Below are 15,847 nucleotides of genomic sequence, written 5' to 3'. Positions count from 1 at the left end.
ATGGGTGTGACATGATAGAGAAGGCAGGTGGCCCGAAAGATGCACAGGGACAGACCAATAGTCAATTTCTTAGACGTGCGATTTCAAGAGGGTCAAAGAATTGATGATGAACATTATTTTTTATGAAAGTAGGTGAAGCAGTGTGGCACTAGGCTATTCTGTGTGGCCAGCTCCAAACACCCGCACCATGCCTCATGTCCGCCTCACACAAACGAAATCTGCAACCGAGGCTCGTACTTGACTCTCTCCTCCAGCTAGTTTTCGCGACGTAAATCAATTCCAACATCGCTTGTCGACTTCCAAACGCTTTGTCATGTTCTTAGTTACTAGAAATTTTCTTCTTCTTTGATCACCTCCATGATCGCGGATTTAGTTCACGTGAGGAAGACGGGAGGCATGGTGTAGGTGTTCTGAGCGGGCCACGTGGAATAGCTTGATGTCACGACTCACGTGAGTGTTGATGACTGTTACTGGACTTAAAGCCCATTTCCTAATAACTCTAAATAGCGTTGCACTGAATTATCTCATTTGGTATGTATTTAATTTCTGATATAATATGACATATTCTTTTCTTTTATTTTAATTTTGAATTATTAGACTTTTTTTCAACAAAATTGTAAAAATTTATAAAAGAAAACTGATGAATTGAATCCTAATAATCCTATAATAGATGATTAGGATGAGAGAAATTATATAATTATCACATAGGCACATATAATAGATATATATTGTTTTGAGCATATGACCATATTTATTATTAAAAATATAGGATATATTTTACAATACTAATAATCGGAAAAAAAATCATTAAAAACATGGGGAAAAGATTGGTCTTCTTAGAAGCTTCTGAATTGTGATCACCCTCTCAATCTCAGGTAGATCTATATCGGACATATAAGTTTCGTAACTATATTACTAGAAAAAAAAATTACATTATGATAACGTGACAAAATTTATATCCTAACAAGCCTCATTATCAAAACTAGATTTGTACTAATGTTAACACAAATCTAAAAGCAATGATGCTCTTCTTGACATAAATTTTATTATGATATAACATTTTAGTGAAGAAGCTCCACAATTTGGGCCAAGAAAGATTTTATAATAAAAAGTATGTAGTTATGAAAATGCCTAAATGCAATTAAATAAATGGTCAATAAATTATCCTCAAACTTTCAAGAAAATCAGAGAATGATCTATTCTAAAATTTTTTAGCTCATAATTATAAAATCCTGATGGAGTTATAGATAATATTTTTATTTAATATTTATTTAGCAATGAGAAAATTAACATATTTTATATTTTAAAATTAAATAATAAAAATAATGATATTTTATATGTGGCCCACACCAGCTGGTCTGGCTCTCTGTCGACTATTATATTAATTTTCTCAGCATATATTTATTTTATATCTCTTAATTTAAAAAAAAATAACGCTAAAGTTTGAGAAATCAATAAATGAGATAGTTATTTATTTTTGTTGGGACAGTAGCTATCATTGCCATCCCCCTTGACAGAATTTAAAAAGCAAAGTGTCCGCATATGATATTATAAATAGTTGTTGGACCAATTTGCAAAAATAAGCAAAATAATGCATATTATAAATATCTAGTTTTACTTAGAATTTTATCTGAGTCAATTTAAAATTTTCTTGATTTACTTTTAAAAGCTCTTTTGAAAGCTACAGTTCCAAAATTTTTTTTTTTTTTAATTTAAGATAAAAAATTTCAACTAACGGTAAAAAAAATTATCTTTCAAACACACATTAATTTTAACTTAATTATTTTTCTTACTACAAAAACAGTCGAAAATATGTTTCAAAATTCAAATAAAACATTAATGTTAAACCGTTGATTTATGCTTAAATCCACATAAAGATGTTGATATTTATCTATAAGAAGTCTATGATTTGCACCAAAATAGATAACTTTGTTTTCACATTTAATGCCTACCTAACTTCATGAATTAATTTGAAGCGACTGATAAATCTGATAAAATCATATTAATTTTTTTTAGTTTATGATTTTGTAATCGTTAATATTTTATTTTTTTAAAAAAAAGAGATGAGCATCTCGATCACTTATAAGACTTGATATATTAAAATTCAAATTGATTATTTTTCTATAAGAAAAAAATAAAATTTTAAATTACAAAAATTATAAAATTATCCTGAATAAAAGTTTATATATCCAACACCCCTTATTAATAATTCCTTGGTGTTCGAACAAAGGATGCCGGTTTGCTACTACCACGCCCCAAACCGACACCAAGCCCGGGAACTGCCATTTGAACCTTTTGTCGAACATCTTGAAGGCATCCAAGATCCAACTGAAAATTCTCTCCCAATGTGTTCTGCAATAAACTTCTTATTGCAGATGTTCACACTATTTCCTATCAAAATTCACCGCCAGTCCGTGCCTTCTTAATTTGCAAGAACTCACCGTCTCAACCATCTCTTGAAGCTTCTTAAATCCACTTCTTCCGAACGGATCCTCCTTTCCAGGGGAAATTATTGGGTTCAGACACATGATATCATCCAGAGCCCTATGAAAATGCGCCACATCACCTCCTACTTGGTACTGAGTAGTACCAAGCAGTATCAAGCTCGGTACTGTTTAGTACTTAGCTCGATACTGTGAAGCACCGAACTCAGTACTTCACACAGTACCGAGCTCAGTACTACTCAGTATTGTAATGTACTGAACGTAAACCGTGTCCGATGTCCGAACCCAATAATCTGTCCCTTTTCAGCACCAAGAATCGCGATATCAACATCCCGACCCTCTTCTTGTGTCAAAATCTTGGTGTCAATTTTGCAGGCGGTCACATACTCTAGACCTTTATCTTCTGATTCTCCAGCGAGAGACCCGTTCTTGCCAAGACTTATACAATTGTTATTTTAAGCTTCGTGGGCTGGCAGCCCATTAGCTGAGGCTTTACTTAATTCCACTGACTGTTAATGGGCTTAAAGCCTATTTCCCGATAGCTCTAAAGAGTATTTCGTTGAATTATCTAATTTGTTATGTAGTAGGACATAGTCTTTTATTTTATTTTTGAATTATTAAACTTGCTTCCAAAAAATATAAAATTTTATTAAAAATGATGAATTGAATCCTAATAATCTTATAATAGACTAATCATTAGGATGAGAGTAATTCTATAGTTATCACATATAATAGATATATATTATTATGAGCTAAAAATTATGTCTATTATTAAAAATATAAGATATATTAGACAAGCCTCATTATCATTAGATTTTATTTAAGAATAGAATTATTTGTAATATATAAGATTTGTACTAATCTTAGCACAAATCTAAAAATAATGAAACTCATCTTGACATAAATTTCATTATGATATCATATTTTAGTGAAGAAGCTTGATTATTTGGGACAATAAAGGAACAAATAAAATTTATGTAGTTATGAAATTGCCTAAATGCAATTAAATAAATGGTTAATATTATATTATCATAAAACATTCAAAAAAATCATTGAATGATCTATTCAAAAACCTTTTAACTTATAATTATAAAATTCTGAGGGAAGCTCTATGGGGTATACATAATACTTTTTATTTAATATTTTTTAGCAATGAAAATTGACATTTTATTTAAAATTAAATAATTAAAATAATATGATTTTTATATGGGCCACACCGATTGGTCTGGCTCTCTCTCTCTCTCTCACTCTTTTTTTTTTTTTTGAACATTTAGATCAATTAAGACAAACTCACACACACATAACATACGTAAGACTTGAATCCTCTTTATTGATAGCTAAACCTCCCAACTAATATATCAAAATGAGCTGCATCTGACTCTCTTTGATGATCATCATATTAATTCTATTTGCATAAATTTATTTTATATCTCTTAATTTTAAAAAATCAAATAAATGCTAAAGTTTGAGAAATCTATAAATGAGATTTGGTTATTTATTTTTGTTGGGATAGTAGCAATCATTGACATCCCCTCTTAGCTCTATTCTCATTGAATTCAAAAACCGAAGTGTCCACATATGATATAATAAATAGTTGTTGGACCAATTTGTAAAAATAAGCAAAATAATGCATATTGTAATTATCTAGTTTTACTTAGAATTTTATTTGAGCCAGTTTATAATTTTATTGGTTTTACTTTTAAAAGCACTTTTGAAAATAGCCTATAGTTTCAAAAATGTTTTTGTTGAAGAAATTTTTTTAAAGATAAAAGTTCCAACTAACGGTGAAAATTTTATCTTCGGAGCACACATTAATTTGAACTAATTATTTTTCTTACAATGAAAAAAGTCAAAAAATTATTCCAATCAAAACATTAAAAGTAAAACCATTTTTGTACGCTTCAATCTCTATAAAGATGTTGATATTTCTCTAAGAAATCTATGATTTGCATCAAAATACATAATTTTTTATCACAATTAATGCCTACCTAGCTTCATTAATTAACATTATTTTATTTGAATAAGAACAAACTTTTAGGTTGATTTTTCTAAGGGCCCACTTCTTTGCTTGAAAATAGAAAATGAATTAATGAAATGATGAAGTTTAGATCAATGAATGCAAACTCATAGACACATCACATACGTAAGCTTCGAACATAAAAACTCTTGGTCGATAACAAGAGCTCCCAACAAACTGATAAAGACAAATTTCATATGATGAAGTTTGTCATGCTCAAATTAATATCAGAGTGGTTGCAATAAGGCAACAGTGATTGAGAACCAAGTTTTAAGTAGATTCATCTAAAAGCCTACTTCTTTGTTTAATAATAGCTCCTTAAATGTTAGATTTTATTTTTTTTAAATAAAATAAGTGAAATCAAACATTAGGTAGGCTTTACTCATGTCGAGTTAGTGTAAAATTAATAATCAAACTTAATTTTTTTAATATTTATTTTTTGTTATATATCTAATCTAAAATTATCAATGATGAATATTTTAGTTATTAATTATAGTGCACTATGTTACCACACTAGTATAATACAAAGCAACGATCTGTCCACTATAGTACTTGTTATCACACGAGTATAATACATAGCACAAATCAACTGTTATAGTGGACATATTGTTGTTGTGTATTATACTAGTGTGATAACACACTCATCTTAAAGAAATTTAAATGGTTAGAAAATTAACCAAACAAAAGTTAGAGCTAGGCACCTAAATTGATTAATTGAATCTGAATATAAAAATATAAGGTTAAAGTCGGTCCCCATCTTTAAAAATTGTTAGCTCCATCACTCTTCAATGCATAAAAAATAATGCATTTATATAAAAAAAAAAATGTAATAATATAAAAATTATTTTCTTCTCAAATATCATTCATCATATATTATAATCCTCATAATTATATTGGGGGTGAGAATCCTAAATATTCATTGACATAATTATTGACTTAGAAAATCTTTGACGGGCAAAAGGTAATAAGATAGTCAGCTCCAATACAAGTAAAAGTGCTCGTCTCATCATCATAAGGGTAGCTGTAAGCCAAAGGGCAAGCTTTCTTGAACACCATGGAATATTTAGTGGGCCCGCACTTGTCGGGATCGTTGTACTTTCCAGTACAACAGTACTCATCCAACCCGAAAACCCAGCAAGCGCTATTGCACCCCACCACGCTTCCATCAGCCGTCGCCGCCGGCTCCCTCAGCTCCGGCGGACACAAAGACTTTATATCGGCAGCGCAGCCGGTGGTGCCGTCACAGCCCGGTCGTCCGCCGCTCGGAGCCACTGCAACCGGAAGGTTAAAGCCGTCCACGAGGCTGGTGCAAGAGGGAAAATTGCAGATTTTGATCAAGATACTCAAAACTTGATATAATGATTAGTAAAAGTGTGAAGCTTTAATCACATTTTCGTTTACAGTAAATATTTTCTTTAAAAAATGATTTTTTTAATCTCGTTTCTAAAAATAAGCTCAGAGGCTCAGAGCGTAAGCTCGGTTGAAAAGAACTTCTTGCGTCAGAATATTTTAAGATAATTTATACAAGAAATGACGTAAAAATTATAATTTTTTTATTGTTAACGGTATACCTGACGTCATAGAAGTCCTTTCCGTCAGCGCCGTTGAGGGTGAACTCCACGAGGCTCGCCGGAGGAATGCCACCCGCGCCGTGGCACTGGAGTTTGCCGGTTCCACAGTCACCGGTGAGGCAGTGGAATTCTCCGGAGTCGTTAGTTGAGCAGTTAGTGCGGGCCCACATGCGGCCAGACCAGTTGGATGGGGCGTGAAGCGAGAAAGACGCGCTGGCGGCGAGCTGGAAGCCGGTGGTGGACAGAGGCGGCGAGCTTGCACCTGCGAGGGTGGCGGGCCACACGGCGTGGGGGCAGTAATTGGTGAAGTTGAACGTTGTTGAGCTAACGGCTGCATTGAAGAGATCAGTGGTGATTAGTTGAATTATAGCTAGGATTAAAGAGTTCAGTTAGTTTTATACCTTTGAGAAGACTTGCGAGGAGAAAGAAGAAAGCGACGTGGATCGCCATTGTGGCTATGGAGGAGAAGGATTGGGGACAAGTGAAGGAGTTGGGTTGTGAGGACTATTTATATTGATTGATATTTAATTATGTGTTATAGGCCTTGTTAATTTGAAGTTCATTAGCATTAATCCAAATGGACTTTGAGCTATTTGAAGGCTACCCCATTCAGATTTTTATGGTTGATGAGAGCCTTCTTTAGTTCTTATTATTTATTTTCTCTCATTTTTTTCAGCCATATTTTGTGGGGTTTTAGTTTTTTTTTTTTTAATTATTATTGTAAAAGATTGTTTTCTTTGTTTGAATTAAGGGTAGTTTGATTCTTTGGTGGCAAAATTTTCGGAACAAGCATCTCTTATCCGACATTTAAAGGAACGAGCATTTTTTTAAAAAATTTTAAGAAACAGCAAATGCGCTGTAGTTTTAAGCGCATTCAAAGAATGCGCTTTTGTGTTTAGCGCATTCTTTGAATGCGCCATTTAATCTGGCGCATTCAGTGAATCAGAAATTGTAATTAGTTTTTTGTTCAAAATGCGCGTATTTACTAGGCGTATTCTTGTTTTTTCCTCGTACATGACCAGGACATTTCATTGTACGCGTTAATTTTTATAAGTTTCAGCTCCACATGTAAATCAGTTATTCTGTTCTGTACCGAAATTGGTGATAATAAGAGAAATTGAAGCGTTGATTTTTGTCTTTTTCCGGTGATCATGTTAAGGCCAAAATTTCGTAACAAGCTTCATTTATAATTAAGTATGAAGAAAATTATGTGAAATGAACTTGTTGAGATAATTGTTGAAAAATTAAATTTGTTATCTCATCATTTAAATAATTAATTATTTCTTAAAAAAATATAAAAAATTTAGAACTTTTATGTATTTGTTTTTACCTGATTGAAAAAAAATTAGATTAGATAATTTCAAGGCATTATTAAATGGCCAAATTTTTGAAACAAGCATTGTAAATGCGACATTTAAAAATTAGAGCAGTATTTTAAAAAAAATTTAAAAATTTTACTAAAATTCGAGGATATTTTATATTTAAATCTAGCTAATAATTTTAGAAAATTGGGAAATGAAAGTGACAAAAGGCATTAACACAAATTAAAGAAAATACAAGATTAGTTCAGTAATAAAATGGATGACATATCATAATAATTGAGAAATGGTAAACAAATTATTATTACATTTGGCTCAGAACGATGCGCATACGCGCTTGGAGTTGGGATAGAGTTGGACAGCATAAGAATTTTGATGTGAACTGGTGTTGGATGTATTGTCAATCTTTTATGTTAAAAAACTCCTTCTTTTTACCATCTATAATATTCAGATCTTTATATTTTTCTGATAGAAATGCATCTTGATTAGTATGCCAGGCCACCTTTTATAAAGGATACAATGTTGCACATCGGTTATTGGATTCTCAGCATTAATCACAACGGAACCATCTTTTTTCTGTGTGATTTCATTAATTCATGTACTAAGAATATTTATAGGAGCAAAATGACCATCTTTTTCTGTGAAATCATCCCCGATACGAAGCTCCCCAACGTAAAATAACATTAAGCGTGACATTCTGTCCTAAATTACACAAATTTGAGGGTTAATCCAAGGAATGTCATTTTTCGATAAAATTTTTTAATTTACAAAAATGGTCATAATGTAACTAGAGTAATTGTTATTTAACGCGTATCAATATACTAATTCTATTCTTACCGATGAGGTCAAATTAATTTATTCTTCAATTCAATCGCAATGATATATTCAGCTTATAGCACAAAAATTTTCTCAATTTTTTTTTTTTTACCTAGCATATCCACCCTATATGTAAACATTTAATCTCCTTAAGGATGATTTTAATATTCCCAATTCAGTTTTTCTATGAAAGTCAATTCATTAATTTAATTCATTAATATATTTATCAAATCATTAACAAATAGAATATAACTCAAAATGCTTGAAAACTTTTAGGATTTTCAACTTAGGTCATTTTTAACCTATATTCATAGTTTTATGAAGATTTGAGACCATTTGGTGGTCTAATTAATAAACCTCAAGTTACTTTACGTATAAAACCCTAATAATAAGGGCCAATTTTGAAAATTGATAATATATTCTACAAAAATTCTTAATGTATAAACTCACTTGTAGTCAACTTTTGATGAATTAGAGAAGTAACAAAAAAAAAAAGGTTAATTCAAATTAACTCTAACTTTAATTTTAATAAATCAGTAACTCAACTTATGCTTACATGGCACTAAAACATTTTTTCGGATTGATCTTTGGGACAGTAATAACTCATAGAATAAATTTCATAAAATTTTGAATTCATTTGATAAGTTAAATATTAAACCTTAATTATAATAGTGTATGTAAACTCTTTAAATTAGAAAATTGATTGATAATTAAAATACAATTAAAAATTTATAAATAAAATATAGTGAATTTATAATTCAAAATGTAATTAAAGAAACATAAATTTACGAATTACATGTCAAGTTTAAACTGAGATCGGAAACATAAGTTTAAAGAATACTTAAGTTAAATATATAAATTAATGAATAATAATTAGAGAAAAACTATCAGATCCAGGAATTTTTTTTTTTTTAATTTTCTTCTTCTTTTAGGAGAGAATTTAGCAAATTCCTAAGTCAAGCGTTACGTACATTTTATTATTATTAATCAATAATAATAAGGATCATCATTTGAACTTCATTTAATTATAAATATCTCTTTTCACCTCATAATCATGAGATAAACCTTAGAGGATTTTCAATTAGTTAAGCTCATAATTACCGAGCTTTACGACATCTATTTTTTTAGGCTACTATTAAATTAAAAATTAGTGAATTTGCCTGTGTACTACAGATTTTTTTATAAAATATGTTACATAATTGGAGATCTTTGGAAAAAAAATACATCCAACTACCCACAAAACATTGATAAATTTCTTTCCAAAAACCAGACCTAACAACAAAAAATGCTAAAAATAAATACAATAAACCAAATTTATTTTAAATAAACTACAAATTTGCTGATAAAAATTGATACTAGTCACTCCTAAAATAATAACACATAAATCTGCCACAAAGAAATATATCCCACAAAAAGTGCGGAGCTAAAAACTACTTCATAATACATAATTTCTTAAAAAATATGTACAAAACTTTTACATCACAACCAAATAAACTATGAATTAAATTAAAAAGAAAAAAAATTAAACATACCTCAGCGATCTCTCTCCGGATGAACACAGCTAGCGGTAGCAAGGCACACAGCAAACAACGGAAGAAGCTTGTGATTTCCCCTCAGCTCTTCTGCTCCTATTTATAATTGAAATCTGCATGGCAACTTCCTCACCCACTCCCCAAGCGTCCAACCAACCGCAATTATTTGCGTTTAAATTTCCGCAACGGTCCGCGGATTTCGCGGATCTGGTATCCGCTAAAATCCAAAGATTCCATTCAGCCAGCCAACCAAACATAAATCTTTGCAGAATGCGCTGGGCAGGTTGGCGCATTCTTGAGACTTCGCCGAACATATTAGCGCATTTACACTGCGCTAGTTGATTTGGCGTATTAGCTCGAATTTAAATTTTTGCGTAAATCTGCTTCTTCCACAAAAATTCATTTGCATCATGCTTCCGAAAATTTGCCCTTCTTTGGTTGGGTACATATGAAGTCTAAAATAATTTAATTTAAATTATGGATTTATACATAAAGTTGAAGAAAAAAAAGTTAACTGGAGTTCTCATGTATGATATTTAGATATTTAATTGGCGAACCATTATTGATTATTATTACAGTAATTAATATAAGATATCATATTTAGTGATTACTGAATCATATGTGTTAGATAAAATATATACTGAGGAACCTTCCGAGCTCTCGGATTGTGGTTTCACTTCGCCGGATTTTTGCGGGGGGTCTGACCCTGGAAATGATTTCTCTCTGGTTCGGATTAAACCAGATCGTTCAATTGTATCTCGTGGAAGGGGCCGCCGTAGACGTTGAATGTTTGTTCTTTTTATTTTTTCCTATTTTTCCTTTGCTCTTCGGGTTATGTTGCTTTCTGTGTTGTCGCTATGGTTGGGGGCAATGATGTGGCTAGGGCTCGCGTCCTTGTCGCTTAGCTGGTGGCAACCTTTGGTGCTTTTCGGAGTGTTAGTCGATCACTGTGCGCTTCTTTCACCTTATTGGATGGTCCGTGCGAACTTATGTTTTTTTTTTTTTTCATATTGTGATTCTTTTTTAACTTCTACGCAACTTTAACATAAGAGAAATTTTTTTAATTGTATTTTTTGCCCGATACACACATTTGTATTGCATTTTATAAGGGTTCACATATTTCAATCATCTATAAGTTGTTTTTGTTCATTTTGAGATGATTTTAGCATTTCTACAAAGTATATACAAAGGAGATTTTTTTTTTTAAATGTGATTTCTCCCTATACATAGTGTATGTTGACTATGTATTCCATTTTCTAAATTAGGTTTCACATAATTCAATCATTTATGAGTTATTTTTATTCATTTTGTGATGCATTTGAGAAGTTAATATGCAAAGATATAAATGATTTATATAGTATTTTTGTTAAATGATTTATATAATATTTTTGTTCATTCTATCATGCTTGTAGATGTATATTTTAAATATTACTTATCGTTGCAGACAATCAATATTAGAGCTATATGCGACTAATTGGTTGGTACATATTTTAGGCAAGAAAGTCGAGTACGCCTTAAAGAAATTACACATTAATTTATTAAGTTCTCTGCATTCCAACATAATGTTCTCTTGATATATATGTTGTTGCCATTATGGGATATTCTCCATCAATGCTTCATCATTAAGGGGCATCACCTACAATTCACTACAGATAAAGCGGCTCTAGTTATAGGATTGCTAAATAGATGTGTTGATATTAGTTGGGAAACTAAGACACTAACAACATACTTTTCAATCGATATTAAAAATGAGATGAAAAGCATCAATAAATTAACTCAACCATCCCTTATTTTAAATAAATTTATTTATCATATTTCTATCATCCATTTTATTTTTCCCTATTCATAATTATAAAAGCCCAAAGAAGCTCATTAGTGTTGTACATAATATAGATGAGTTCTCATCTTATAATTAGGCATGAGCCATTATGGATTTTGTAGTTTCTCAATTTAATGGGATAGTACAAAATTTTATTAAGGAGAGCCCACTAGGTTATATAAATGGATTTATAGATTTGCTACTTGTGAGTGCTAATAACATTTAAATATCTTTCTAATTATTAATTCAGTTAAGGAGTTTATTAGCTAATATTACATTTGATCTTATAAGAATTTGATTATGGTAGTACACTTCAATTTATGCCCCTAAGATTGGCTCGAGCTTGGACAGCTAGAAATGAAAGTTGTTGCTATTGAAGAAGTGTAGAGATTTTTTTTTTTTTCCTTGAAGTCGGCTTGACTCCTATTTGTTCATATCCTTGATCATTGTACATTTTGCAGATATATCGGGGCAGCACCCTCTAGCGGGATTCGACCTAAAGACCATAGTATTTTTAAATCCAATGGGGCAGCGGCCCCGGAACAAATTTTAGTTGTAAGAATATTTTTAAATTTTCTTTACTATTACTCTTTGTATTTGATTCATCGTTTGATTATGTTGGGCAATTGCATAAATACCATAGTATTTTCAACAACAGTCATTGGTTCTAACTAAATATTTCCACTTTTCCTGGTATAGGGAGATTTTTAGAAGGTCCCAAGTTTGCCAACTCTTTGGCAAGATGAGTCTTGGATGGTCTCTCCCTCGGCATAAGATGGATCCGCCCCAGGTTAGCTGAAAAGAATAACCTTCTTCCTATCTTGTACCAACCTTACTTGTATGCCTCCTATTTGCATTGGGTTCATCTTCACGTAATAAATAATTTATAAATCATATAGTTTGCTCAAGCATTAGTCATTTTCTTTAATTTTTTGGCAGGCATACTCGAGATATAAAATGGATAACCATATGTATGTCCAACAAGTCAACAAGAATTCTATCTCATACCTGCCATCTTGAGTGAGAGCAACATGTCAACTAGAGTTTCCTTTTAATTTTTTTCTTTTGTGGAAAGTCACTTAATATGTATTTGTTATTTTGTAAAGATAAATCACTTACATGCCGATACAAGAATCGTCTGATATTGATATACGATAATGGCCTATTCAGAGTAGGGGTGCAAGTGAGCCGAGCCGGCTCGGTTTATGGGCTCGCGAGCCGAGCTTATCGAGCTCACGAGTCGAGCTCGAGTTCGAGCTTGAGCCGGCTCGGCTCGTGAGCTCGTGAACCGGCTCGAATAATTATTAAATGTTAAAATAAAAAATAATATTAAAGGTTATTTAACTCTGTATTTCAAAATTATCACCTCACCCAAATTTTTTTCCCCATTTTTTTTGGGAAAACAAATAACTGAATAATAATAAATGAAGATGTAAAAACTGAATAATAAATGCATTTAGCAATTCTGCTATCTCTCTCTTTTAAATAAGCTGCGCCTCTCTCTCTCTCTCTCTTTCTTTCTCTCGTTTTAAAAAGCCGTGCCATCTCTCTCTCTCGTTTTAGAAAGCCACGCTACACTTAGACGAGCGGCTCGAACTCGATTATAATGGAACGAGTCGAGCTCGAGATCGACTCGAGTTCGAGCTCGGGCTTGAGCTCGAGCTCGATATTTGGCAGTTGAATTCGACTCGAACACCCCCTAGCTTGAGCTCAACTCGACTCGTTTGCACCCCTAATTCAGACAGGCCCCAATGTGCCAACCCCAAAAAAACGATTTTGAATGTGAAATGTTTGCCAACAAACATATGAAATAAAATATTCATCATAAGAAAGTCAATTGGGGTGAATATCAAGATTGACAAGAAATAATGCCAAACTTTAAGGCCGGCAGTTGAGTTCGACTCGAACACCTCCTAGCTTGAGCTCAACTCGACTCATTTGCACCCCTAATTCAGACAGGCCCCAATGTGCCAACCCCAAAAAAACGATTTTGAATGTGAAATGTTTGCCAACAAACATATGAAATAAAATATTCATCATAAGAAAGTCAATTGGGGTGAATATCAAGATTGACAAGAAATAATGCCAAACTTTAAGGCCGAATTTGCATACACCCTATTTTGTTCAACCAGAAAATAACCATTTTTTGTAGAGTTTGTATTGATATTGATTCATTTCATTTGTACAAATAACTACATTCTTTAATTTTTTTTTTCTTCTAAGATAATTTTTTTTTTCTTTTTTTGATACACTTTGTATTGATTTTGATTTATTTCATTTATAAAAATAATTGCATTCTTTCATTAATTTTTCTTTTAAAATATATTTTTTCTTTTTTCGTAGATTTTGATAGACTCTTTGTATTGATATTTTCTGGGTTAAACTATAATTAAAAAAAAAAATTCTTCTAAATACACCATGGGCAGAAGCTCAAAGAGCATCTTAAAATAAACAAAAATAACTCATAGACGTACGATTGAAATTTGTGAATCTTAACTTAAAAAATTATAATACACAGTCATTACACAATCAAATTACAGTTAATACACAGTCAATACACAATGTGTTCCGGACAAAATTATAGTTTAAAAAATACTCTTATACATACACATTGTGTAAAAGTTCAAAAAATATGTCAAAAAAAAAAAAAAACTCATAGATGATTGAAATTTATGAATCTTAATTTTAAAAATGTAATACACAGTCAATATTCACTATATACAACAATTCAAAAAGAAAAAAAAAAAAATATCTTCTATATATACCCTGTGTAGAAGCTCAAAAGTATATCAAAATGAACAAAAAGTAACTCATAGACGATTGAAATTTATAAATCTTGTTAGAAAATATAATACACAGTCAATATACACAATGTATTAGACAAAATCACAATTCAAAAAAAAAAAAAAAATCTTTTATATGCATCCTGCATAGAAGCTCAAAGAGCATCTCGGAATGAACAAAAATAACTCGTAGACGATTGAAATATGTGAATCCAAGACTCATAAAATATAATACACGGTAAATACATAGTTAATACACACTATATATATGACAAAATCACAATTAAAAAAAAATTCTTCTATATACACCATGGGTAGAAGCTCAAAAAGCATGTTAGAATGAACAAAAATAACTCATAGATGATTGAAATCTGTGAATCCTAACTCAGAAAATATAATGCACAATCAATAAATAGTCAACACACAGTCAATGCATGGTGTGTATCAGGAAAAAATTATAATTCAAAAAAATAATTGAATAGTACATTATATCAAAATGTGTGAACCATCAATTATTACAATAAATTATTAACATAAAATCAAATTTAAAGTAATTGTTGCTCTAAGACAATGATATTCATCATCATCCTCATGCATCTAGATACCAACTTACTGGTTACTACCCCATTTATAAATTCCTTATTGAAGCATTTTAGCATGTTTGAGAATTTGATATGTTTTGAAGGTGAAAACATTTCTGTAGTAGTTGACTTCATGATAAATTTCTCTATTGAAAAAATTAAGCTCAGCAAAACATATATTGCCTTATGATTTATATTGAATGACAATTATTATGCAAGTTAAATTTTATTCTTAGGCTTCTTATTCTTCTCCCAAAGGCCCTTCAATCTTGCATTGAAGATGTCTTTAGGCCTACATTTTAGTAGGCCATTCAATTTTGCAATGCCACCATGTGTATTTCCTGTAAATTTATGATTCTTTCTTTTTCCATCAAAGATCAAGTATATGCTTTCAACCATGTTCTTCATTGCAGCCAACATATATTATTTTGCCTCCTCATTCCCCTTAGATGTCTTTCCTTAACCTGTGAGCATACAACCACTATATATATCTTTCTTAGCTCTTGTTGACCATCACAGCTGTAAATACTTCTCAAGTATATTAACATTATCTAGCTGCCTAAAAACTCTCATATAGTGACTACATAATAAATCCATCGTCTCAAACTTTTCATATATGCATTGAATGCTACCCTCTTTTGCATCAAAATAAACAACCCAAAGGATTGACTGGTACTTATTCTTTGTGCTCTTGACAAAAAAATTTTGATGAATGACTTGTTCCACCGGCATTCTATAAATATTCTTCTTCAAAAAAGAATGAAGCTTTCTTGAGTAAAATCGAACAGCTTGATTTAATATTTGGCTGCTTTTTATTACATATACTGCTATAGATTGACTGCATTTGTAATCTCCGACTTTTCATTATGGTGTCATATGGTCATAGGCTTCATTAGGCCATGAAAATAATCAGTTATAAAACTTGTGGGTCTCAACATTTCATGGCACACATTATTAATAAGCTC

The 15,847-nt window shown here is 31.3% G+C and overlaps 1 protein-coding gene across 1 annotated transcript; it reads right to left on the bottom strand.

The window, feature by feature from the left end:
* Nucleotides 1-5,347: 5,347 nt before the first annotated feature.
* On the bottom strand, nucleotides 5,348-6,881 carry LOC110097671 (thaumatin-like protein 1b). Its single transcript, XM_020824179.2, has 3 exons — nucleotides 6,434-6,881; nucleotides 6,033-6,363; nucleotides 5,348-5,764 (listed from the first exon to the last, which is right to left on the bottom strand). Exons 1-3 carry the CDS (start codon nucleotides 6,480-6,482, stop codon nucleotides 5,398-5,400), a joined length of 747 nt encoding a protein of 248 aa, XP_020679838.1. The 5' UTR covers nucleotides 6,483-6,881; the 3' UTR covers nucleotides 5,348-5,397.
* Nucleotides 6,882-15,847: the final 8,966 nt, after the last annotated feature.

The sequence above is a fragment of the Dendrobium catenatum genome, unplaced genomic scaffold, assembly GCF_001605985.2.
Source record: "Dendrobium catenatum unplaced genomic scaffold, ASM160598v2 fragScaff_scaffold_1338, whole genome shotgun sequence".
Classification (NCBI taxonomy): domain Eukaryota; kingdom Viridiplantae; phylum Streptophyta; class Magnoliopsida; order Asparagales; family Orchidaceae; genus Dendrobium; species Dendrobium catenatum.
This window is presented reverse-complemented; position numbering and strand designations above follow the sequence as displayed.

Excerpts from the sequence above, each read along its gene's own strand:
- LOC110097671 (XM_020824179.2), bottom strand. The coding sequence starts at position 6,482 with ATGGCGATCCACGTCGCTTTCTTCTTTCTCCTCGCAAGTCTTCTCAAA. Across the intron at positions 6,364-6,433 it reads CCTCGCAAGTCTTCTCAAAG|CCGTTAGCTCAACAACGTTC; the intron begins GTATAAAACTAA and ends TCTTCAATGCAG. Across the intron at positions 5,765-6,032 it reads AAGGACTTCTATGACGTCAG|CCTCGTGGACGGCTTTAACC; the intron begins GTATACCGTTAA and ends CTCTTGCACCAG.